The sequence below is a fragment of the Leopardus geoffroyi genome, chromosome A2 (assembly GCF_018350155.1).
Source record: "Leopardus geoffroyi isolate Oge1 chromosome A2, O.geoffroyi_Oge1_pat1.0, whole genome shotgun sequence".
Lineage (NCBI taxonomy): Eukaryota > Metazoa > Chordata > Mammalia > Carnivora > Felidae > Leopardus > Leopardus geoffroyi.
This window is the reverse complement of record NC_059331.1, coordinates 138773170-138799535: the sequence shown is the minus strand read 5'-3', so window position 1 is coordinate 138799535 and position 26366 is coordinate 138773170. Positions and strand designations below refer to the sequence as shown.

At 37.0% G+C, this 26366-nt stretch overlaps 1 protein-coding gene across 1 annotated transcript in view; it reads right to left on the bottom strand.

The window, feature by feature from the left end:
- Positions 1 to 1347: 1347 nt before the first annotated feature.
- The window catches only part of KCND2 (potassium voltage-gated channel subfamily D member 2), a 490950-nt gene continuing 465931 nt past the window's right edge, over positions 1348 to 26366 (bottom strand). Inside the window, exons 2-6 of the mRNA XM_045495417.1 lie at positions 18932 to 19094; positions 10415 to 10510; positions 9460 to 9552; positions 5781 to 6028; positions 1348 to 4002 (exon numbers count right to left, since the gene is read on the bottom strand). Coding sequence (XP_045351373.1) covers positions 3825 to 4002; positions 5781 to 6028; positions 9460 to 9552; positions 10415 to 10510; positions 18932 to 19094 — 778 coding nt within the window. The 3' untranslated portion in view covers positions 1348 to 3824. The remainder of the gene's footprint in view (positions 4003 to 5780; positions 6029 to 9459; positions 9553 to 10414; positions 10511 to 18931; positions 19095 to 26366) is intronic.

The window sequence follows — 26366 nt, the reverse complement described above, 5'->3', positions numbered from 1 at the left end:
AACTTTTGCAATAAATACATTTCATAATTCTCTTAAGCAAATGCGCTGTTGTTCAAAAGTAATAATTCCTCACATGTAAAATATCTTACTCTTTTGAGAATGTTTTGCTACCCTAAACACAACCAGCTGATGTATATCCAACTTAAAATCTTATTATTTTTTTTAAAGTACAGTGTGCCTATGCAATTGTGCTGAAAATTCTGATGAAATTTACACAGTGCAGAGCAATCATTTTTGTACCTGTGAGTTAATAAAACAAACACCTAATAACACTCCAGGGAAGAGGAGATGCCTTTCTTATGAAACTCTGAGGAGTCATGTATTTGATATGAAGAACCCTTTTTATTCTTTTGAGTAATGGTGCCGGCAGCCACTGATATAACTCCCTGGAGGCTATTTCCAAGCCAACACTGTAACTCAGTTGAAGGAATAGGGAGGTGTGTTAAACCTTTTTAACGCAGGATTGGCATCTCAATAAATCAAAGACTATAAAAGAAAAGAATTAACAGGAACAAAAAGAGACTATCCACCAAGAGCATCACTAGTTATCACTATTCAGAATCACTGTCTGTGATTTACTCTGAATTTTCCCCTCTTCTGATAATCTCTTAAAATTTCCTTGTTTTCTGTTTCCTCCTGAAGAGAAACCGTCAGATGTGCAATAAAAAAAAAGGAATAAAAATCTATGTGTAGGTATATGAATAAATACATATAAATATACATATACACACACATATAGCTAGACAAATATAACACTTTGTTTCCTAAATTGAAAAGAGTCTTTGGCTGGGAATCTGATTGAGTTCTCACCAATGTCATCAACTCAGAGCTTCACTTTGTTTAAGTAGTGGTAGTCAAGAAGTATGTAAGGTTCGGGCACCAGCCTTACTTCTCTGTGGACCACGCTGTCCAAGAGGCATGTGGGATGTAGGGTACTGGCTAATAAACTGGGTCATACATTGCAGAAAGCATTCTAAAAATATCACATATACAAAAACAACTGATTTTAAACATACTACCCTTTTTTGGTAATGACCAACAAAACCTTGTAATATACTTAAATTAGTAGCTATGGAGTTGTACTTGCCAACATATTTCCAAAAACTATCATCTAAAGCAGTGACACTCTTTAGGTGATATTAACTTTTTTGTTTCTTAAAGTCTCTTCCTCAATTCCCATTGTTGGCAGAAATCTATCTCCACTGTTCAGATTTAAGTGTTACTCACAATCGACGGGTTCTTTGAGTTTGCACATGTTACAAGGTTCCCCCAAATATGAGGATGATGTAGCCTAGATTTTGGAAAGGGAGGAAGTGTAAGAAAAAAGAGCAACAGTCAACCATGTTGTCCTGTTCAAGCATGCACATGTTTTATTTAAGTATTCTCCAAAGGTCTATTTTTTTTCCAGCATAATGCAGGTATTATGCTATCCTTTGAAATAAGATATATGAATTTCAAACAAAATTGCCAAAAACAATGACCTTGGTTACTCCATATGGTACACAGAAATAATTACATTTCACTTACGATACAGATGCACTTAACACAGTCATCAATAGTCATTCACCACCAACACAGTAGATTTTTAAATCACCTAAAACACCAGAAAGTTTTTTTTTTCTTTTCCAAAAATCTAAAGAAATTAATAGTTTGGGATAAACGATAAGTTGAAAAGGAGGCAGAATTGTCAACTGAAATCATCTAACTTCGTTTTTTTAAATGTAGTATTAAGAACATGAAAATAGAACTTTTCATTGGGAATCAAAAGACCTAAGTATTCCTGATTGTGGTTTCCTTAGTCTACTTTTTAGGAAGTTTTTCAACCACTGCCATCAAAGAAGTTTCGCTATATATTTTCTCTAGAAGCATAAAGTGACATGAGGCAGGTGTTAATATAATTGTTAATATTCACGCTCCAGGAAGATTAGTAACTTTTTAAAAGACATACTAGGTATAAAGCCAGTTCTTCCCGAGAGATAGTAGAGTTTGCCTTACTTTTATGAAGCAAATGTTTATTAATATCTACTGTGTGCACAGCACTGTTCTAGAAGCTATTCTAGAAATGGGAAGCGAGAATTTCTGGCTTTACTCGAAAATGGTTGGATTAAGTCTTTTTTATGATAAATTATGATAAGCATTTTAAAATCTCTATAGTAGAGGGATAATTATTAATTCTTTCCATGTACAGAAGCTAAACTTTATTTCTTACAGTGGTGGTTTGGAATGAACGAAACTTTTCATTTGACATACAAGTTTTTTACACTGTCACGTGCAGACATGTCTGCTGATATAGTTTAAAGGTGAAAAGGTATAAAGACTTTTCACTTCAATGTACATAGAGATCAACTTTGCATCATCAAACTCCTATCCTCCTGATTTAGTGGAGAAAATTGCTCCTTGCAGTCTACAGGAGCCTTTCTCAGATAAATTTGTGCTGCCTTCTCCAATGGCATAGAAAGCGTGCTTTCAACAAATATTGCTACATAAAGCACTCTAGTTTATCTCTGCATTTCAATTCACATTAGTTATTCTCAAAATGTATTTGAGATCTAAAGTAAAATAAATAATACATCAAGTGAGACTCTGGGATCACCGATTTTGTGATATTCATCCCAGCTTACTCTTTGCCTGAAACACAGAACGATATATCCAGTGTCTGGGCTTTTCTCTAACAGCAAAGAAGTTAGAGATCATTCATAGATGTCAACTCCTTTTTCCTAATTTTTGACAAGGGGATTGATGATGGTAATCTACTTACAAGCTAATATGTTGGGGAATACAAAAGTAGGAAAGTCATTTGAGCTACAAAACGTTAGTCCAGTTGATGACGATAAACCCACGAAAAGGTGCTATAGAAATACAAGAACAGATAATGCACTGTCACACGAATACAGAGGACCAAAGAATATTACTGAAAAACATTTATGGCACAATAGTTTTGGATTAAAAAGTTATCTAAAATCTGGCCACACCAGAAGTTTCTCTATGTATGTGGCTCTTACTGTATCTATGAGGATCTGGAAAGTACAACAACAACAAAAATCCTGATTCCTGATACAACAGGTGTACAATGAATTATTGCAGTTGTAACAGTATCTAGGTGCAAGGTAAAATGATAATTAATACTGAACTATCCGAACGCTTTAGATTTACTAATGAGCATCCCCATGAGAAATACCGCAGCTCTGAAAGGAGTTAATTTGCACAGCCCACCATGGAACATGAGCAATCAGCTTGTTGTAAGTGCACAGAAAGTCCCCCTTTCTACAATTATAATTTATCATGCCTATTCTGAAGACAACATAAGGACACTGAGATCACTGCTCCAAAGAATTCTAGCATGCATTATGATGGTTTCCTTCAGTCAATACAAATGTGTTGTATGAGTTTTTTTTAATATGTAATAATCTTCATCATAGCCAATGTTCATGGTTTTAACAGGAAAAATTTTTATCAAAATGTTTTCCATATTTTTTTGTTTTGCATTCAACTGGAACATTATGTTCAAAGATTTATTTTATTTATTTTATTAAAAAAGAGTTCAGATCATAAGAAGCATCGCTAGGCGGCATTTCATTGTGCTCAATCACAAAGTCAAAGGGTCACAGACTACTTCTCTGTAGAACAGGTCAGACTCTGTCTAGAAATGCCATTTGGTGGTTTTATTTCCATCCTCAAGTTTGGAAGCTTTGTTTTTATTTCACTGCCAACCTTCTTGCCTTGCTGTTTTCATCTGCAAAAGGTTTATTGTTTCTTCTTTCTTCCACATTGGAATTCTTTCCACAGCCAGAGCTCAAATTCTCTTAGACCTGGTTCCAATTGTCTTACAAAGCAGATACTCTGACAATATTTCCTCCTGAGTACTCAGGAGATTCTGGCCTGTCATCTCCTTCGGGGGTGGTTACTGGAGGTGTTGGGATGCTTATTATTGCTGTAGTCACATAAGGTTGTTCACAGTTTAGTTTAACACACTCTTCCATTTTGGCATTTAAACTGGATCGGCTGATGAGGAGAAAATAGATTTAAAAAAGTAAGTTGTTTACTTAAAAAAAATTTCCCTGCAACTGAGGAATGTATTTTGTCAGTCACATTTCAAATATCTAATTACAGTCACCATGATTTTTAAAACATGAAGCCCTAAACCTTAATATATGTTGAAGTGAACATGGGTCAGGTCATTAATATTAAATGAGTGTCTAACAGCCAGCTCAATTTGGCTCAGGCAGTGTTTATCAAAGTGTTTTCTACGAAAATGCAAGAAAGAGACTCAGGCCAGTTTTGGAAAGCCAGGGTTAGGCAAAGTAAAATCGCTTTCTTTAAGACAGGACCTCTGAGAGCTTTGAGCTGCTCCTATGAAAGGGATGTACCTCAATTACCTGTGAATGTGTCTCAGTTCTTTTGACCACATAATCATTTTACTATCTTGTCTCTTTGGGAAAGATGATGCCCTTTAAGCTCTCAAGTTACTGACAGCCAATGTTAAGAACCCTAAAATGTTAGCCATTACCAATAATTCAAGATTTTCCTAAGTAGTATTCTTGCACGACTTTTATACTCTATGTGGATAGAGGGAAAAGGAGAAAGGAACAAGAAGGGTATACATGATATACTTAAATCTAATAATTTTCATGGAAATCTTACTTAAAATGTTTATGTCCTAAAATTTTCTTTCTAAGTACTTCTCTGCTTTCTACTTAATTTTGCAACGCAGAGGTGGAACATTTAGAGACAGAAATCTTTCATTGTTCTAAAATTTAATATTCTGGTCCCAGAGACATCTGATTTATGTAAATCAACACAGCCTGAATTCAGAATCTCATCCAGGTTTTTCACAAAGATTGTTGAATGAGAACAAAGAAGCAGCCCTGAATTAATGGATTGTTAATATAAAAACATAGCTATTTAATTTGAAGAACAAAGCAAAATTATTTTGGCAGGAATTGATCATTTTAATGAGTTGTATAGTTTAAATGGATTACTTTGTGTTGCACATACGTGTTTGTGGGAAAAACAGAAAGCAAATAAAGACAAGCAAAGGAAAATACCATCAGAAAAATTTCACTTAAGTTGTCCATAAACTAACCACAGGTGAACAATTGTAGCATATCACTTATCTTTTTTTGTGTGTTGGATTGATTTTTGTGCTTCTGGTAACTCAAAATATCTTTATGGTCAAAATTATATATTGGTTCAAGAGCCTTGTATAGGCATAGTTTTATTTTTCACTGTTACGTTGAAGGTGTCGATTTATTTTAGGTGCTGCTGAGTACTTTCCAATGATACCAGTGTCAATCTAATGGGTCTCCTTTAGTAAGTGTTGGACATCTAACATCTTACTCACATTTAGTAAGTGTTGAACATCATTTAAGGCTATTTGCATTTACATAAGGGGTTCCTGAGTATAAAGGTGTCTGCCGAAATAAGAAAAAGTTGTGGAGGTAAGGAGGGAGAAGTACACTTGTTTGTGCCTGACCGTTTTGTCTTCTTTCTACTTTTCACACTGTACAACTGCTACTTTTGACTCAAATGAATATTACAGCATACTTATTACGGGATTAGTTTGTCTCATACTAAACCCTAGGAACTAGGATTTAGATGCCCCAGTACTTCTAAGGTGTATTTATTAAAAATAAGTAAATAAAAATTATTTGCTGCCCCACCACGCCCGCCCCAATACCAAAAAATGCCAAATACACCAAGATAGCGACATGCCTGCAGGTGGAGACACGCTCTGGGAACAGGCACAGGTGTGTGCACCCACACAGATTAACCTCGGGTACCTGTTAGACAGCGGGGTTCTCTCCACACATCTGATCTGGATCGTACTGAGTTCCTGCACACTGCCTCGGTGGCTTCCTGATACATTGGCATTAGGGATGCGGAAGGTTTTTTTGTGTCGTCGTGAACAGCAAGTGCTGGTGACTCCTTGTTGTGACGAGAGAGAAGGGCTGTGACTTGAAGGACGGTTTCCAGTCGCAACTTCCATGCAGCTTTCTTCAAAGACTTGCTCATCCACAAACTCGTGATTCTGTTCCGTAGTCATGAGAACATGCGAAAAAGGCAACAAACACATTGTGATTTTAAGAAAGGAAATGAATGGCTTTATTTTTAAAACCCAAATAGGCCCATACACTTAGACTATCCAGTGGGCAACTAGCCGCTTTCATAAATACAGGAATATGAAAGCCAGCTCACGCTGGCATTTGTGTGAAAATAAAATCTCCCTGTTAGACTTTAAGATGGACAACTGCAGGCTGATTTAGTGTCTCTTTATGGACTAACCTTATCCTGAAATATCATTTATTAATTTAAACATCATTTCTGGAAGTTAAGAGGCAAAGAAAAAAATGGTTGAAAATGCATATAAAATAGTACCCACAGTGAATGTGTAAATTCACATTGACTTTTATTTTTTAAACAGTTTGGAATTATGTTAAAGAGGCTATTTTAATAGAATGTCCCAAATTAGATTGTCTGTTTTACATTAGCAAATATTTTCACATGAGATTGAAAACATTTTTTAATTAGAAAATGAGATATTTAAAACATTTTCTATTTCTCTTTTCTTTTCCTTTCTTTCTTTTTTCTTTTTCTTTCTTTCTTTCTTTCTTTCTTTCTTTCTTTCTTTCTTTCCTTTCTTCCTTCTTTCTTTGTCTTCCTTTCTTTCTTTCCTTCTTTCTCTTTCTTTCTTTCTTTCTCTCTCTCTCTTTCTTTCTTTTTCCTTCCTTCCTTCCCTTTTCTTTCTTTCTTTCTTTCTTTCTTTCTTTCTTTCTTTCTTTCAGAGAGTGCCAGCAGAGGAGAGGGGCAGAGGGAGAGGGAGGCAGAGAATCTTAAACAGGCTCCACATTCAGTGATTCAGTGCAGAGCCTGATGTGGCGCTCAACTCGGGGCTTCATCTCATGACCCTGAGATCATGATCTGAACCAAAATCAAGAGTTAGACTCTTAACCAACTGAGCCACCCAGGTGCCTCTATACTTTCTGTTTCTTCAGATGTTCCTCTAAAATTTCCAAGTATAGAAAATGACCCATTAGTTAAATAAATAAAATACTGCAAAATGTGCCACTTTATGTTTGATTCAGAAGAGGTTAGCACTGAACTCTGAGGTCTCCTTTCTTACTTTTGTGATACATCACTGGCTGTACTCCTCTTAGCTCTGCTTGTATTCATAGTTCTTCTGGCCAAGAGGCAGTGATGGGCATCATTTTGTATGCCGCATTTTAGACAAAACACAGTGCAAATTTTGTGTTTATAGTATTTAATAAAGAATCGCTTCCTAAAATGCCTGTGTAAGATTTTACCTCATAAATGTAAGAGAAAAAATTTTGGTCCGAACTGCTGGAGAATGACTTCAATTACTATTTTTTTTCATTGTGTAGGTGGGAATAATCTTATAATGGAAGGCTTTGCACATGCCAAGTTCCACATAACCATCTCTCATCCTAAAATATTAGTGAAACGATTGAAGCAATTCACTGGCCAATAGCAAATAGATTGTTTTAGTTACTCATTTTGTTATTTCTTTGCTGAGACAAGCATTTTGAGGTAACTGAAATTTAAGAATCTACTGTTTAAAGTCCAGAGAATAATATGACCAGATAAGATGGAATTTCATTAAGAAGTGAATTTTGATGTCAAATTTTATAGAAAAAATATAGCTCACAAAGGATTCACAATCTGTTTTTTTTTCTTTTACCATGCACAATTCTCACACAAAATACAAGTATATAATGCATGAGATTCTAATTTTTCACATCGGTGATTGGAAGTGAAGAAGTCATTCTGTTGCTGGTTATTTTTGTAGGTAGCTCGATTTAAACTATGTTAACTGGTGCTAGACAATTTTTATTTGAAAGGTAAAATAGTAAAAATAAAAGGTGAGATAGTAAAAAATGAAAATAAAAGAGAAGAGCATGGGGATAAATAGATTTGATTATTAATGTTACCATTTACCTTTGAAAGAGTATCCTAACAGTTGTAGACCTTATCCTGTAAGTTATGGCTCTTCAGTTAAAAACGCAAATATAGGGGTGCCTAGGTGGCTCAGTAGGTTGAGCGGCCGACTTCAGCTCAGGTCATGATTTCATGCTTCTTTGGATTCTCTATCTTCCTCTGTCTCTGTCCCTTCCCCTCTGGCTTACTCTCTTGCATATATATATATGCAAATATAATCATGTAACTACCCTGTTTAAAGTCCTCAAGTAATTTTTCATTTATTATGAGATAAAGATCAAAATTACTCACATGCCTCCAAAGCCTCCATTATCTAGACTTTCCCTGTCTCTGCTTGAGTCTCTGTATGCTCTATCTTCTGGTCACCCTCAAGTTCTTTCAGTTCCTCTTAGGCCAACTTCCAGCCGCCACCCCCCACCCTGTCCCCGGGTGCTCACATCACCCCTTAGCTCCTTCATTTCTTTGCCTAACTAGCTCCTAGGTATCCTGTGGGTCTCCATGCAAGTTCTTCCAGGAAAGCCCCTAGTGACTCCACCCTCTGTGGCACTGCACTGTGGCCTCATTTTTCCTCTGCAACTCATGACCCTTCTTCCGGTAACATCTGTGTTTTATCCCATATGTGGAAGCTTGATGGAGGCAGAAGCCACACCTGACTTCATGGTGTATCCAGGGTCTGGCTCACTGCCTGCCACATGATAGGCAAGTAATACAAATTTGTTGAATGATTGCATAAGGAAGTGAATAAATGAATGGGGAATATGTTGGAAATGAGAATACAAGTATGTACCTCTGGGGAGTGATGGAGTAGACTTGATTCAAATACGGTGAGAGTTTTGTTTTGCCTTGTGGTCAAAGACTGTGACCCCTTTTGACAAGCCAGCTAGGGAAAGGGTACATTTGCTAAAGCGGAGATCCGAATGAAAGCTTCTAAGCGAAGAAGTGCTGGCTCAATCCTCAGTTCCAATGGGCTTCAGCTATTAAATGTGTCATTTTTCTTATGGGAACACATAGTTTTTATTACCCATCTTGTTTATTACAACTTGTTTACGGAAAGATGCTTATATTCAGGTACTCTCTTTTTTTGTTGTTGTTATTGCTATTGTTTTTCCCTTTACCTAGATGTCAGTAATACATGAACTACATTGTTTTTTGTTTAATTATCATTTTAATTATCCGAGGAAAAATAATATTTTACAGGACCTGCAGTCAGCTGTTGGGAAACGACTTTCCATTGGCATTAAACTGATATTTTAGACTAGAGTTAAGATAATCTCTGAAGATAAAAACATTTTAAATAATTCTCTAAAATACTTTTCAAGTTGAAATGTCACTAGAGTCTTTCAAAGCAATTTCAAATATTGTGGGTTTCTTTCTTTCTTTTTTCATTTTTAGTATATTTTCCAGCAATGTAGACAGTGAAATCATACTTGGAAACGCTCAGTATCCACAAAAGCAAATGGCATTACTGTCTCCGTACAGGGGCGGCCAGTCATGCCTTTTCCTTACCGTGGTTTTTTCCAGGCAGTGAAGCAGGTGGTGGTGCTGGGTTTCAAAGCTGGAGCCCGATTTGCTCATGAAGGTCTGCTCATCCTCTGAGGACTGTTACCACACAGAAGACAGAAGTGCTTTCTATTTCATTTGCAAACAATGAGAACCTCAGCTACACATTTCCAGAGAGAGAGCTAGCCTATTTCCCGAGATTAAATGGCAGCATTTTAATTTTCTTTTAACCAAAAAGGGACAAATGTGCAGTTGCTTTTAATTTTGGTAATCAGCATTTATATTTCTGTCAAATTAGCGGTCTGGGCTTTTAGACTTGCCTCCCTGAATTGAAAATTTAAATCGGTTTTGCTCATTCAACTACCAGCTACCTTTGAAAGCCTGGGAGCTATTCTTTTTGGATAATAAATTTTAATCTAGTACTTAGATAATCCTGAAATCATGATCGTGCTCACCTACATAAAAGCTATTTTGATTGCAAGATGATTGGAATCCTAAATATTAAAGGAAAATTTTGAGGTAAAAGTGAAGCTTCTCTTGTATTTGCTACTAGTGAGCTTTAGAACACTGAATGGTGTTCCCCTCCATTAAGAAGTAAAACAAGACATCATAACCCCACACAAATGAATTTTAAGGAACATAAATAATTTTGAAATAAAAATAGGTACTTGAGTCGTTGAGAATTTTTTACCTTTCCCATGTTTCAACAAGGCAGTGAAGAAATATTGCCCAATCATGAATGGGAGTCATGATTCACTGGCAATATTTCATAGCCCAGGTTCTAATCTGCTACATACAGCCAATGAGACTGTACAGGGCAAGGTTATTTAAAAATGACACTTTTGTTGTTTCAGTAGCCATTTTCATAATTGCCCACAATAAAATTATGTGGTTAAATAGAACTAAATCAATATTACACTAATAAATCGAACATTAAAAAAAGTGAAATGCTTGACTGTACCTGTAGTTGATTACTGAGTAAGCCATTCCGTTTGCTCTGCATGTAAGCATTAGCACTTCCGCTTTTGGCTGCCCGGATCCTGGCGAGTCTGGCTTTCTATAAGCCAGAAGAGAAATAAATGTTAATACTCATGAGTTGTTTTCTTAAAACAGCGAAGGCACTCTGGTGTAATGCTAATGTCAGCATATATATTTTTTCCGTGAACTTTTCCAGTAAGATTAATTAACTACTTTGGAGTCGGTGCATTTAAGATTTGGAATTAAGTCGTTTTAGTAAGATCAAGTTATTTCATTGTTGTTTCTGTCAATTGTGTTAAGAGAAAAATGACAGTATTCCTTTATTTATATTTTCACTTATCTCAATCTGAGTAACTTAATGAAATGAAGACTTAACATACGACCTTCCAAATCATTTTCATTTAAACTAATGTCTTTATAAATATTAGTAAATATATTCCAGGAACCAATGGCCTGCTTGCCTCTCTTCCTTTGTTTCTTCTCCTTCCCTCCTTCTTTCCTTCCTTACTTTTTAAAGTTTTTTTTTAAAAAAGGTTTTTATAAAAATGTATTTTAAAAATACATTTATGCTTTGAATTAAACAATGGAGGGTAAATAATAATGCACTGTATCTGCATTCTCAAATATCAAAAAGCATTTTTTGGAATTCTTTTGTTAAATTGGGCAATGTAGACCCCATGCCGAATAACATGTAGTCTCAAAAAAAATCCCTAATTTATCCACTTTTTCTATTGACACTGGCCCATACTGCAGCATGCTTATCTGATTTCTATTTCTCTCTGGAATTTGTTGAGATGAGAACATAATGAGTCCCTCCAAGGAGCTTTATAAAATTATTTTTTAATTTTAAAACATTTATGTGTAGAGAATGTTCTCCAGTTAGAGACTGAGGGTGGTTACTTCAATTGTTCACAGTTACAGTGAGATCACCAAAGTATATTACTAAGCAAACTAACTATTTAGCCAGATATCTGGTATTCCATTCTACTTTAGAACTGATGCTTGTGTATGGAATGAGTCATGGAATGAGTCTGGTTTTCACTTCCTGGAGGGCACTTTTTGATGAACATTCTGTTTGTAAGATGTGTATCTAGCAAGTGTAAGCAACTGGGATGGCTTCCTCAAGTTCTTATAAAATTACCCCATAAAGACTCCTTCTTTTCCCTTTCTAAACAACCCAGATAAATACTATCTGTAGTCTTTAACCCTGAGATTTTTTGAAAATAAAAATTTAAAAATTATCTAGCTTTTTAAAAATGAAAAATGAATACATACATATGACAAAGATTTTATTAATACAAAAGTACATCAAAAACAAGTAAGTCTCTCTGGACCCTGGAGCTACCCTACTGCTATGCTTCAGAGGCAACCACTGGTAATATTTCTAGTGAGTCTTGCCAGAAATTTTCTAGGGAGATAAAAGCGTGTATGTGTGTGTGTGTGTGTGTGTGTGTGTGTGTGTGTATTCATACATTTATACACACATATTTTTACTCATTTGGGACAATACGCCTCACACTCCTTTGCACTCAGCTGTTTCCATTTATTACATACTGGAACTCCTTCCATATCTAAATATATAGATCCACCTCATTCATTATAAATATATAATATACCAATGAATAAAGCACCATTTATTTAACCAGCCAACTACTATTAATTTTTTAAAGCATCTTTTGCTACTACAAGCAATGGGTCCTGCCTTGAACATCATGATGTGCTTTTCGGCAAGACAGTTTCTAGAAGCAGAAGTATTCCTAGATCAAAGGATGTCTGTGTGTGTGTGTTTTACCAAACTTCCCTCCAAAGTTGTACCAAGATGCCCTTTCACTCACAGCATTTAAGAGTAGCACTGAGACATCTGAAGCTCTCAAAATAGCATTAAGATATCATCTGGCTTCAACTCTACCCCTTCTCTCTTCCTCTCTGAATTTATTCTTCCTGTTTGTTGATTCCAACTTAAAATAATACTTCGTACAAAGATCATATTTATAAATGATGGGAAAAATAAACAAATTTCACTCTTTGTTGGCAGCATACTGTTTAGATCACTCAAAGCACTAGAGAATGAAGTGGGAAGGTAGGAAAATTTTAACTTCAAAAGCTGTGCTGCCCAGACAGGATTTCAGGCCAGAGTTGATAAAACAATGGGAAATGACAAGCATATTTGGAAATGACTTTGAATAGATGTAATAATTCAGAAATAATTAATTTAAATATACATTTGGTTTCCAGAAAGGGATTATTGTGGAAATTTAAGTCCTAAAGTCTCCTTGGTCTCCTGAAACAGTCAATGCCTTTTTTTTGGGGGGGGGGGTCTCCCTCTCCCCCCACCTTTTCTCTCTCCCTCCTCCTTCCCTCCCTCCTCCTTCCCCCCTCCCTTCTTTCTTACACCTCTCCTTCCTTCCTTCCTTCTGCAATTAATGCATGCAATTACATTGCCTGTATCTTAGTTCCTAGTCTCACATATGTTATTCTCCAAGCATTCAGCAGCAGTATTAGAAAACATTTTTTTTCACAAATGAGACATTTATTTACATTAGCCAAAAATAGTGTCCAGCAAAGGAAAATGACACATATTTTCCACATTGGGAAAGCCTACATATGGTGGCATCCACTACTACAGAAGTAGTTCTAAGCTTAGGGGAAAACAAGCAGTTGTTGCAGGGACAGAATGGCCATTTTGCTAGGCCGCGTACTATGTTAGAAAAAGCCTCCCATGTCCAATTTCAATCACGACTTTTCTTTCATTTTATAACAATAGTATATGAGTTAATTGGTTTAATCGGTCTTGTGGAGCACCACACCAAATGCCTGTTGAATAATGCCAGCTTTTATGACCTGTGATTACATCTTTGCTTTCAGTAGGTAATTGAGGAAATTTCTTTTATGAAGATATTTTAGAAAATCACTTTATTTCTGACCCACTCAGTATGATGATCTTGGCAACTGTGGCTTTGTAGATGAGAGGTTAAAAGAAAATCACCGGCTAGTGAGAGGAAATGTATTCCTTGCAGCCCCCACCCCTATTTTGTAGGAAATACAACTTCTTGGCACAGTCAAGTACCAGCAAATATTATGGCGTGAAAGTAAAGTGTCACTAAATACTTTAGCCTATTTGGAAAATAGGAGGCTTTCAGATTTTTAATTAAACAAAAAGGCTTATATTGTTTATGTAAAAACAAACAAACATAGCTTTGAAGTTATTTTCAAATTCTTGAGAAACACCGATGGTGTTGGTAAAAATAAATTGTCTCATAAGCACATTTTCCCCCAAGCATCTCAATTCTTCATAAATTCAGTTTTCATCTAAATTCTCTAAATTCAGCAGGATTTCTCAAAGTTGGGGTCCAAGGAACTAGTAAGTGTTATGGGTAAAATCCAAACCAACCAAATGAACAAACAACAGGTTCTGTGGTCAAGAGAAGTTTGGAAATGCCCAGAAGTCAAATAGGTTTCTTTGCTGTTGGATTCCTTACAACATATTGTGGATGTTCACTGTGAAGTCAAAAGGGGGATATGGTATATAATTTTCCTCAAACTAATTTGACATGGAACCCTTTTATTGTAGAGTTTTCAGAGGTTAGAATGCAGTGGTTTTTAGCAAGTGGATTGTTTTTTAATTGTACCAAATGACATTATATAAACTTTACAATGTATTCCCTGAAACAGCAGGGGACCCAATCAGAGATGGTATGAGCCAAAACCCACTGAGATAGCAATTTTCTTATACGTGATCTATCTTCTAAATGAAGTGGGAGGTAGATTGTGAGGAGTTATTGGACGATGTTGTTGTCAAATCACAAAATGTTTTCAATACCTTTGAAAAATAAAGGTATCCTAGGTAGCTTTACAAGTCAGGTAGAGAAGACCTTTCTCCTTTGTAATGTGAGGCAATTCCTTACTCTTCAAATACCAGCCCGCATGCTGCATGTACCTTTTATTCTGGAAATTTTACTTAGACTTGTTTCTTTCATTTAAGGTTTAGTAAAATGCCTCATGTGGAGGTAGCAGAGTAAGCGTTAACAGCTTTTACAGATTTAAGGATTTATTGGAACCTTTCCATTTGTTAAGGTAAATAGCTCCCCTAGAAATGAGACAAGTTAGTGCCAAATACTAATAAAAAGAGAGAGAGAAGAAATCAGTTGAAGATAGTGCAAAACTGTCAGCTCTAGAGCTTGGTTAATCCTGGTAATTGCAGGGCTGGGCAGAAACAATGCCGGCAATTGGGTCAGTGGAAGGGACCCTGAAAGAAAGGGTCAGTGAAAGAGAGGGCCATGAGAGTTCTCTAGGTGGGAAGAGGTAAGAACTGAAAGAAGATGTGGGAGGGTACCAAAGACAAAACTCATGCTTCCCAATATTGTTTTCAACTGGCCCTAGGACGGTCCACCCAACCTTAGGAATGGAGGACACTGTCAAGGTGAACAAGAGTTCACTGTTCATTCTTTCACTCATTTCACAAATTGTAAAGTGCCTATTTTACGCTGGGCACCACACTCAGACAAATGGAGGAGAGGGAGAATATGTATACTACATGATAGTAGAGTCCGTGTAATGTTGTAGAAGGGAAGATGGAGCAATTAATGGTGTCCACCATTATTTGGTGAAACCACCATCATTTAGAGAAATCTTCATAAAATGGGTAATATTTGAGCTGAGTATTGCACCCTGAGTAGGGGTTTGCCAGGTGGTATGAAGATGGAATGGAGACTTAAGAGCAGAACTCAGTAATTCAATAAGACTGAAACATACAGTGGATATCAAGAAGTATATAACCTCCAGACTCTTACATGTGTTGATAATGGGGGTTCTTAAACTGTAGATAAACATCTAGTTATCCACAGAGATGTGGGGTAGGGCCTGAGTGATACTTTTTAATATTGGATAATCTAAGAGAGATCATACTCAGGCTGTATTTATTATTATTTATTTTATTTATTCTAGAATCCTATAAAAATATTTGATTTGGACATTAATTAATGTACTAGACAATGGTTCTCAAAGTATGGTTTCCAGACCAACAGTATCTCCATCACTTAGGAAATTTTCAGACTGTAATCCCACACTATTGAATCAAATGCTATAGGGGTGGGTCTAACAATCTATATTTTATATTCTATTTCAGATGATTCCAATGAATCTAAAGTTTGGCAACCACCAGAATAAAGTATGATAAAAGACTGAGTATTGGTAACTTCTTTCTGTAGCAGTGCCAACATTTTTATGTGACAAGTAAAAAATTGTACTTACATTGTCCATTGGCTGTACATGGGCTCATTGATTCAAAACTTCTCACTGTATTTAGAATTATCTATAGGAAAATCCCTAAAATACATAACTCTAATGATGCCAGAATTTCTTTGTCTTAGACTTTAATCAGTAGGTGTGCATGCATAAGACAGTCATCTGTAAAATGGAAATAATACACTCTGTGTGCTGAGGAGAGTGTTCTCAAATGTATATTTAAAATTTTTTTAATGTTTATTTATTTTTAAGAGAGAGAGAGAGAGAGACAGTGTGAGCAAGGAGGGGCAGAGAGAGAAGGAGACAGAGAATCTGAAGCAGGCTCCAAGATCTGAGCTCTCAGCACAGAGCCTGATGTGGGGCCTGAACTCGTGAATCGTGAGATCATGACCTGAGCTGAAGTTGGATGCTTAACTGATGGAGCCACCCAGGCACCCCTCAGATGCATATTGGATATATTTCACACTTTTGCTTAAGCTTAGAGTTGAAAAAAGGACCAAACGCCGAAAAACATGGTCTAAAAAAGTGTTTTGTAATATTCCTTATTATTCAGCTTGACTGATGTTTTTACTAAATGGACTGTTTGCTTGACTGAATTAGTGGCTAATTTTTCATAACTTTGATACTTGTCAAATCACCTCATTCCAGATAAACCTAAACTGCCTTTAACTAAGGAATAAATTCTATATTTATTTATGCAAAAAGGCTTCTAAATTATTCTAAGATTTTCTTTCCTGATCTGATTGTTGCAGATGACAAAGTTTGAAGAAAATACAGATATTTTGGTGTTCAATTTATCTGAAAATCAGATTTGTACTTCCTACGTTTTCCATATAGGTAGTTTCCCCACCCCCCCCCCCCAACCTCCTCCACTGGGAAAATGAATTATAGGTAGCTCTTATGCTCTTATATCAAGGAAGGGATTTCTAGAATGAAGATGGGTGGGGGGCGCCTGGGTGGTGCAGTCGGTTAAGTGTCCGACTTCAGCCAGGTCACAATCTCGCGATCCGTGAGTTTGAGCCCCGCGTCAGGCTCTGGGCTGATGGCTCAGAGCCTGGAGCCTGTTTCCGATTCTGTGTCTCCCTCTCTCTCTGCCCCTCCCCCGTTCATGCTCTGTCTCTCTCTGTCCCAAAAATAAATAAACGTAGAATGAAGATGGATGGGTCCTGGACATCTAAGATTTTTGTAGGATTTTTGTCATTTTAAACAATGTACATGTGTGCCCAGTTAGAAGGATTGTAAGGTGTGGGCAGAGCCACAGTTGTGAGCATGAAAGTCCTGGGGGAGGGGCCAACGGTGGTCACAATTTCTCCATCTCCAAAGATATACCTTACGTGAGACTACAAAACTGCTCAGAAGGTGCCTTTTGCTAGCCTCTGTTTATTGAATTATCAGTTCCAAAATTCATATTAATTGGACTACTCTATTCTTTACAATAATTAAAGGCTAGGTACTGTCCAAACTTGGCAGAGTCTATAAAGCAAGAAAGGACAAGGCTGAAAAAGTGACTCTTTGCAAAAGGCAGAGGATCTGTGATGTTAGACTTGAACATGTTCTTTGGACAGTATGCTCTGTGACCACACTGATTACCCTGAACTTTCCCGAGAGTTACTTTTTGAGATTTTATACTCGACTAAAAGACCAACATTGTTCAAAAGCATACTTAAAATCCTGTTCTGGAATTAGCTACAAAGCCAGTAGCTTTGAACTGCACCCAAATGTCTCATGATAGTTTAGAGTTATACTACATTACCAGCATTGTGGATCCATTTTAGTCATGGTTGTGGATATTAAAAACTATCTATCCATAAAGGACAACGATGGAGTATCCATGAGGAATACTGGAAATTTAGTGCCATGGTCTTAAAGAAACTACACAAGAGATTTCCAAAATTCTTTCTTTTTTTTTTTTTTTTAATGTTTTTATTTATTTTTGAGACAGAGAGAGACAGAGCATGAGCAGGGGAGGGGCCAGACAGAGAGGGAGACACAGAATCGGAAGCAGGCTCCAGGCTCTGAGCTGTCAGCACAGAGCCCGACGTGGGGCTCGAACCCATGGACTGTGAGATCATGACCTGAGCTGAAGTTGGACGCTCAACTGACTGAGCCACCCAGGCGCCCCTCCAAAATTATTTCTAAGCAGCAAGGGCCCTGACTCTAAAGGTGACTGTTTTGACAAAAACTGGAGAAGGGAAGTGTGTTAACATTTAGTCGGGTTTTCTGAGAGGCAGTCTACCATAATGTTTAAGTGTATGAACCTGGGTGTCAGGTTGGCTTAGATTGAATTTCTCAATTTCTGCGTACTTTAGGATCCTTATCTAAAAAATAGGAATAATAATGTTGACTCACTCCTAGACTCATGAAAACAATATGAATTATTTAAAAAAAAACACCAAACCAGTACCCGGCACATAGTAAAACCAGAAATAAATGTTAAATATTGTTACTATTATGATATACTCATATAGATTTATATAAATTTTTCAGGTAGGTACATTTTCCCCATCTTACAGTTGTGTATACACCCTTACTCTTAGAGGGATTAATAACTGGCACGAAGTTCAGAGAAACAGTAAACTGGGCCAGGAATAAAACTCAGCTATTAATGATCAGATTTCTCCTACTTCCTGGGTCAACTATTTAAAATATCTGAGACATATCTTAGTTCCTTTTAATAGTCCTTGCTTACTGGAACCAGCTTGATCCCTGATGGGCAAAGACGAAATGAATTAGATCTAGAAATCTGATTCTGATAAAATTTGCCAAGAATCTATCTTTGATTTTACTACTATCATTAGTGCTGTTTACCAGATAATTCTTTCTCTCTGCCTCTGATTGCACAGTAGGATTATATTCCCCTACCCACTTTGAAGTTACACACGGCTATGTGACTTACTTTGGCTAGTGCAATAGAAATGGAAGTGACCTGGCCCACTTCCAGGAGGAGGTTTTAGGAGTCAGCGTGATTCATCATGTCCTGTTACCCCGGCTTGAATGATTGCAGAATACCTTGTCAAGATGGAGTTTCTATCACTGGACCAGCAATGGACCCGCAGCATGACTGAGAAATATTCCTTGTTGTTTTAAGCCACTGAGATATTAAGGTTCCTTTTTTACTGTAGTATAACCTAGCCTGTGCTGACTTATGCAACTATCGACCAAAACTGGAACACTGAATAGCCAGTAAGGGATTTTTAAAGCTCACTATAAAAAGGGGGAGATGTTAAATCATGATTGCACAGAGCTGAATACACACCTTCTGTGCTCTCCGTTTGTCTGCTCGTTGATTTTGGTGGTAGATCCGACTGAAGTTAGATACGATCACTGGAACAGGTAGAGCAATGACCAAGACCCCACTCAGTGAACAGATGGAACCAAATATCTTCCCTGCTATGGTTTTTGGTACCATGTCACCATACCTGGGTTAGAGAAAAAAACATGGTTTTAAGTCACAGAAATTTATTTTCACCTGCTACAAATAGCTTTTTACCCGAAGTCAAATGATTTTTTAGACCAATCTATCTCTACTTCATGACTACCATATACATGGGTTAAGACCTTAATAAACCAGAAATTATGAATATCTGAATATGAAAAAATTATCTTTCAATATTGCAGGAATTGATTCCAATATTTAGATATCTCTTTGATTGGAAGATGTTTTAAGCCAGATGATGTAATGACAGCTCTTCAGTTTGTCCTTTATATAATATGGCAAAATTCTTCACATTTATTTAAAAAAAATTTTTTTTAACATTTATTTATTTTTGAAACAGAGAGAGACAGAGCATGAATGTGGGAGGGTCAGAGAGAGAGAGAGGGAGACACAGAATCCAAAGCAGGCTCCAGGCTCTGAGCTGTCAGCACAGAGCCCAAAGTGGGGCTCGAACTCAGGGACCGTGAGATCATGAACTGAACCGAAGTCAGACGCTTAACGGACTGAGTCACCCAGGCGCCCCTCTTTACATTTATTTATAGTTAGTATTTCCATGCTGAATTTCATAGTCTAGATAACATCTCTTTCCACTTAATTTTGTCAGCATTAGATTGGTTATGAAATTTAAGTAGAAAAAGTGTTATATCACATTCTTTTTATCAGATATAATCACTTAAAAAAAGCTTTCCAAGGTCTCATTAACTTTCACTTGTTAAATACAATGGTTATTTCTTCATGATGATCTTATTCAATCTCTCATTTGTACTTGATTAGTTTTCTCTCTTCTTGGAACACTTTCCATTGGCTTCAGTATTGGAAAATACTTCGCGGTCCTCCTAACTCAATGGCTGTTCCTCTGTCTTCTTTTCTGGCTCCCCCCTTCCCCTTACCTGGTTTTTAAATCTTGGAGTAATTTAGCTCTCAGACTCTTACTGTCTCCATATAAACCCTTTCCTATGTGATATCATCCAATCTCATAGCTTGCAGTTGTTGCTGCTACCCTAATTTATGTTGACAACCCTGATGTCTACCTAGAAAATCAGACTCATGTCTTCAGTGGTCTAGTCTGATTTTTCCTACCCCTGGATTTTTAAGAACCAATTAAGAGCCAATTAAAACAAATTAGCCAATAAGGAACTTTTATTTCCCTAGCTTCCTCTGCCACCCTCAAATCTGTTCCTCCCAGTCTATCACCTCCAATTCCATGGAACTGCAAACCACTCAACTGCTCACATCAAAATTGAAAGAGTTACCTCAATTCTCAGTCACGCATCTCATTTTTGAGCTAGTCTTGTTATCTCTGACCAAACTGAATTATGTCCTATTATGGTCTCTTTCCTCAACCTCCATTTTACCACAACAACCCAAGCAATCATCATTTCTTGCCAGAGTGATGGATAGATATAGCTTCTTACCCTAACTCTCTCCTTCATATTTACCACTTTACAATTCATGCCAACATAGCAGTCGGAGTTATGGTTTTAGAATGGAGAGTGCACTGGTGCCACTTTGCTTAAACCTTCTAATAGACTTGGAACTAAAATAGATCCAAACTCTTCAGTTTTATCTCCAAGGGCCTATATCATTTAATTACCACCTGTATCTCATACCACCTTGCACCAAGTCCACTGTCTTCCAGCTTTGCGGGCCATCTGGCTTTTTGTCCACAATGTGCAGCCCCCAGATCATCATTATTCAGGTTGAGACTTAAATGTCTCCATTCCAGAAGTTATTTTCTGGCCACCTTATCCATAGTGGTCTTATTCTCTCCCCTAATCATTCTCTTTAACATTTTCCCATTTAATGACCTTCACAGTACTATTAACACATGATATTTTATAACTTATTAACATATTTATTTTTTGACCACCCACCTGCCCTGCTGACATTAGAATATAACCTTGACAAAGCAAGATCTGCTCTATTTAGTCCGACTAGCACAAAGCTGCCTCAATAAATATTAGTCAAAGAATCCATTTTCTCTACCTTATTGATACAGAGTTCTTCTAAGAATTCATTTCTGGAGAGGGGGCAAGAAGGATGTCTTTTGATCGTATTACTGCAGAGGCTGCCCGGCTGTGCCTGTAGAGCCCCAACCTCTCCATGTTCACTTGAGGGGTCTGGGGTGCTCAGCACTCTGAGAGGAGCTCAGGTTTTGGAATCCAGACTCAAGGAGGTTTAGGAGGACATGGGGATGCATTACATCTTGAAGGGTGGCCCAGGAAATGATCACTCTGATTTTGTTTTGTGGGAAAACATTTGTGTGTCAATGTGGGAGAGGGAAGTTGCAGGGTAATTGGCCCAGGAAAGGCTGGTGGTGACAGCCTATTCGATAACCCATTCCAGGCTCTGGTTCCAGTTACTCATTCTTGTCAGTGTTTGTGGGTGATCAGCAGTTGAGCTAATTCACTGTAACTAAAATTCCCACAGGTTTTGGCATCAGAATGGCGGTATTAATTAAAAGTGAGACAAACAGACAGACAAAAGAATAGAATAAATCCAGGAACTGGAATGCTGTGTCCATATGAAACAGGGTATTTTTCTGTAGTCCATCAGGGAAGTTAAGTTATAATCTGAAGTTTATGTTAGTAAGGAAACAGTCACACATAGAAGAATTTATAAGGTGAATGATCAAGTCTTGAGGACTTTTGTCCTACAGGGATCTGTCAGTGGGATTGGAAGATCAATGTTTTATACAATGCTGTGTGCACATGAGCCAATTTCTATGTTTGCCACAGTTTACATTGAGTGCCCAGCCATATTTTAAAGACATCTTTTTTCTCTTTGCACTGATTGTACAGTAGGTCCTGGATAAGTCTGAAACACACAAGCAGCTTTTCAAAAAAAAAAAAAAAAAAGGGTGAGGGGTTGATTTTAATGTCTACCAATCAGGATCTAGAAATATTTTCTAAAAGGGGAAAATAAATAAAACTCAACTATGTTTGTTGTGGCCAGAATAGATAAGCATTGAGTCCATGCAAATAAAATAAACCTTGTAAGATATGAATCATAAAATAAAATAAATAAAATAGCTAAATGAACACAAAATAAAGTTTTTCCTGTCTTTCTCTAAGAGATTTTTAAAAATTAGTATTTATCAGCTATTTTTGTATCCTAGGCTCACTATATAATAGAGTAGGCAAGGCTAGCACTCTTGTAATTATTAGAGGAAGTTGAGGGCTAAACTGTGTGGTATGGACCCAAAGCTCAGTAAGACTTTAAGAAGACAGAAGGTTTGTAAGTTCAAGGAGCAGGCTGTGGTGGTGGCAGGGATGGAGGCTAATCATATGTTCAGAAAGACCTTACCTCAGAGAAGAGGAGAGAAAATAGACTCTGAGGGACTCAGTCAAAGGAATTCTGAGCCAATTGATAAAGCAGGTTTTCCTGGGAAAGCGATTTTTGACAAAGTGCGCAGGATTCAACTAGAGAAATAGTCACTGCAAATCCTTTTTGAATATAAACAGAGATTATAATACAAATAAATACATAAAGCAGAAAGTGAACTTGGTACTCAGAGGGAAAAAAATGGGCAAAGTGAAATTTCTTATACAGTTTGTAACAAAAGGGTAGAAAGTAAAGATATGAGCCAGCTTGCTGAAAGGCAGAAAATTCATAGTCTAGAAGGATCCATAAGGAAAAAGAGATAACAGATAGAATAGGGGTACTTTAATGTCATGAAACTGTGCTAATCTGCATCAAATGCAATTACATGTATTATTTACCTCCACCGTATTTGTTTTACAATCCAAATTTTCTTCACAATCAAAAGCAAAGGTGACCCTTGAGGTGACTGGCCAGGACTGCAGTGATCACGAAGGGAAGCAGAAGGGACCACAAAGTGCTCGTTGGAGGGGGCATCTTCTCCATCTTTTACTCTTGAGTCAAAGGACAGACCTTTCTCAAGATACAGAAAATGAGGATGGGCCCCAAGTCTCCGCTGTTGTGAACCTAGGGTAGAGGGAGATGGGAGGAGGGCACAGGGAGCAGAGAGGGCAGGGTGCTGCCGTTGGGGCCGGGGGGAGGTGCGGGCTGCCCCTGATTGCTTGCTAGGACACCCTCAGGCTGATTTGCCAAGAAGCACCTGCCATCTCCTTCCACAATCCCCTTGGAACTGTATCTATTGCCCTTTCTGCTCTTCTTCCTGTTCCCCACTTCTTTTCAAGATTGGACTGCTGTTGATATTTGCAATATTTTAAGCATATTTCACTTGTTTGAATATGCTGGAGAATCACCACAAATACACAGTGTGATTTGTATCTATTCTTACATTGTCCGTTGTGTCTCTCTTCTCACTTAGGATAACCTTGAGAATGGAAGTTTTATCTGCAAACTTATAATTGGGCACAGAATCTACTGGGGATAGGAAATAGCTCTCTGGCAAAACCATCTGCTTTCCTTTGTTTAACAAAAGATCTTTTAACTAGTATTCATACTTGTAGTAAGAAGCAAAATAGCATTATACACCTCAGGAATCATACCTCAAACTCGGTGGAGGAAAGGCTTAGAATAGAAAGCTTCATAATGAGAGGTGACACTCTAGCTAACTGATCATGTAGTTTAAGTATTGCCTACAATACTGCCATCTTTTAATGATTATTTCTATCCAAGGCAAGTTGTTTACTGGTTGGTATTTTATTCTTTTTGTTCCATATAAAAGCACGCCTCATTTTTCCTGACTCCCTACTCTTAAATTTATGCTAAACCCAGCAATATTATATATTCTAGTCTTTCTGTTTTTCTTCAGAATTTAATATTATTTCTCCAGTCTTCAAAAATCCATTTCCCAAGAAGATTTACACTAAAACTTTATGTAGATGTGGTTTTGTTTTCATAGAGACATTTTTTCCTATATTTAAACAAAATTTATTAAAAGATTATAAGGGGCTTTTAAGGTCTGCTAAGATAAACATTGAATTCCTAAAAGATAGAAGAAAACAGGGGAGAAGATAGCATAATATAAAAGGAATCACTCTCCAAAAGTTTTGCATAATAAAAATAGGCAGACTTGAACACTGTTCATTGAAAGGAAGCTTTCCCCATCTTTCTACTTTCTTCCATTTCTCACTTCCTTCCACTTTTTCTTACATTTACCATGTAGAGCCAGTCCTGTTTCATTCTGCTTTTTTTTTTTTTTACCCTGGACATATGCCAAACCTGATATTTACTGCTCCTTTCCCTCCTCATATCAGTTAAAAAGGTACAACATGGAATTGTTATTCACGTAAAAATATTAATTCTAAATTTTCACATACTGCCCCAAATGCTTGTTTAAAATTATATCATTTGTCATGTGTTAAAGACCATATTGAATGGAAGACCAATTCCCCAGAAAAGATTCAGTTATTGGTTATTGAATATTTTACTCTTAAATATCATTGAAAAGTTTCTGCAAAGTACTTAAATTGTGCCATGCACTCAATGATAGAGAAGGGGCTAAATCAGGTTAATTCAGACAAACAGGTAGAATGCATATATCTTCCACCCATCCATCCATCCATCTATGTATATTTAAACATAATATATTGCAAAGCAAATTTTATTAATTTCCACACAATTTTTCCCTTTTTGGCATTTGTCCAGAAATCCTATGGCTAAAGTGTGCTTGTCTTTAGATCTCAAATGGAGAAGTAGTTCCTGGAATTTTCTTATGCAGCGTTCAAACACAATACTGTTAGCTTCCTAGTCCTATTCATATAGTTTCTATTTTTTCTTCTCTTTTTATTTGAAGAGTATAAATGTAGGCTCATTTTATAAAAGAGAAATGTTATATAAGCAAACCTCCCCAGCTAAGGAATGACTTTTCATCTGTTAAGCTATTTCCCATGGATACTAAGAAAGAAAACAAAAGCTGTGTGTTTTATAAACACTCATGAAGGTAGGAAAGATCTTCAAATAACAGGAAGGAAATACTTATTTAAATATAAACCTCAATGCTTACTGTAACTCAATCTCTCACTCTCCCTCTTTCTTTTTCACAATGAAAAGGTCTTAAATTGCTAGGTAGAAGGACTCGAGTGAATGGATCCTATGCAGCTGCACAGAACTCTGGGAGCACCCTGTACATTGTGTAGGGCAGGTGCTGGTTCAATAAAGCTGTGCTTCAACTACTACATTAGGGGGGAAAAAATCCCACAACTTCATAGGGGACATGAATCTGTATTTGGAAATGTAAGTATTCGAAAAATAGGTATCGCTATTATATGTCTGAATGTGTCTCCCCCAGATTCATACCTTGACATCCTAATGCTTAATATGATGGTATTAGGAGGCGGGGGTTTGGGGAGGTGATTAGATCATGAAAGCAGAGCCCAAACAAATGGCATTCTTATAAAAAGAGGCCCTACAGAGCTATCTAGCCCCTTTTACTGTGAGTTCACAGCAAGAAGGGCAGTCTATGAACCAGGAAACAACACCTCACCACCGCACTGAATCTGTTGGTGACATAATCTTGAACTTCTCAGCCTCCAGAGCTGTGAGAAATACGTTTGCTCTTTATAAAGTACCAAGTCTGTGGTATTTTGTTACAGCAGCCTGAATGGACTAAGACAGTATCCTTAAGAAATTAGATGAAAGTGATATGTATAATAATAACCTGGTAAAAGCTATGAACTGTCCGTGTGTGTGTGTGTGTGTGCGCGCATGTGTGTGAGTGAGTGTGTGTGTGTGTGTATTTTACCTACTGATTTTGTGTTTGAATTTTCTCCTAGACATGACCACTGGTCAGAGAAGTCTGTGAACTCCTTTCTTCTGACCTGAAATCTGGATCACTTCTCAACTAATCATTCTATCCTTTAGGGTCTTAGTGGCTAGTTATTTATGGATCTTCTGATATCAGTTTGGCATCCGAGAAGGATTATAGTTTGATGGCTAATTTTTTTATAGTAGCTGCAATGTTTGCAAATAGCAAATGACTTTTCTTTAAGTGTTGCTATATAACACCTGCTTGTGCTTTGCAAATTGTTTGCCAGAGAGGCCCTCATATTACTTTAACAATAGACAGATTTCTCTTTGACATTTTAAAAATCAATATTTGCCTAAAAAGCTGCTTTGATTTTGTTTCCACCTCTCTTGCCTGTAGGATTAATCCTACACTATCCTAGCTGCGTTGAAAACTTGAGAAGCTTTTGGATTATCTCAGGTATCTAGTTATTTAAGATATTCTGTGTTCTCTCCTATTTCTTTAAGTCTAAGCCGAATTTTTAGCTACTGTTCTTTTAAAAATGTATGTTTCCTTTTCCTGTTGTTCAAAACGTTA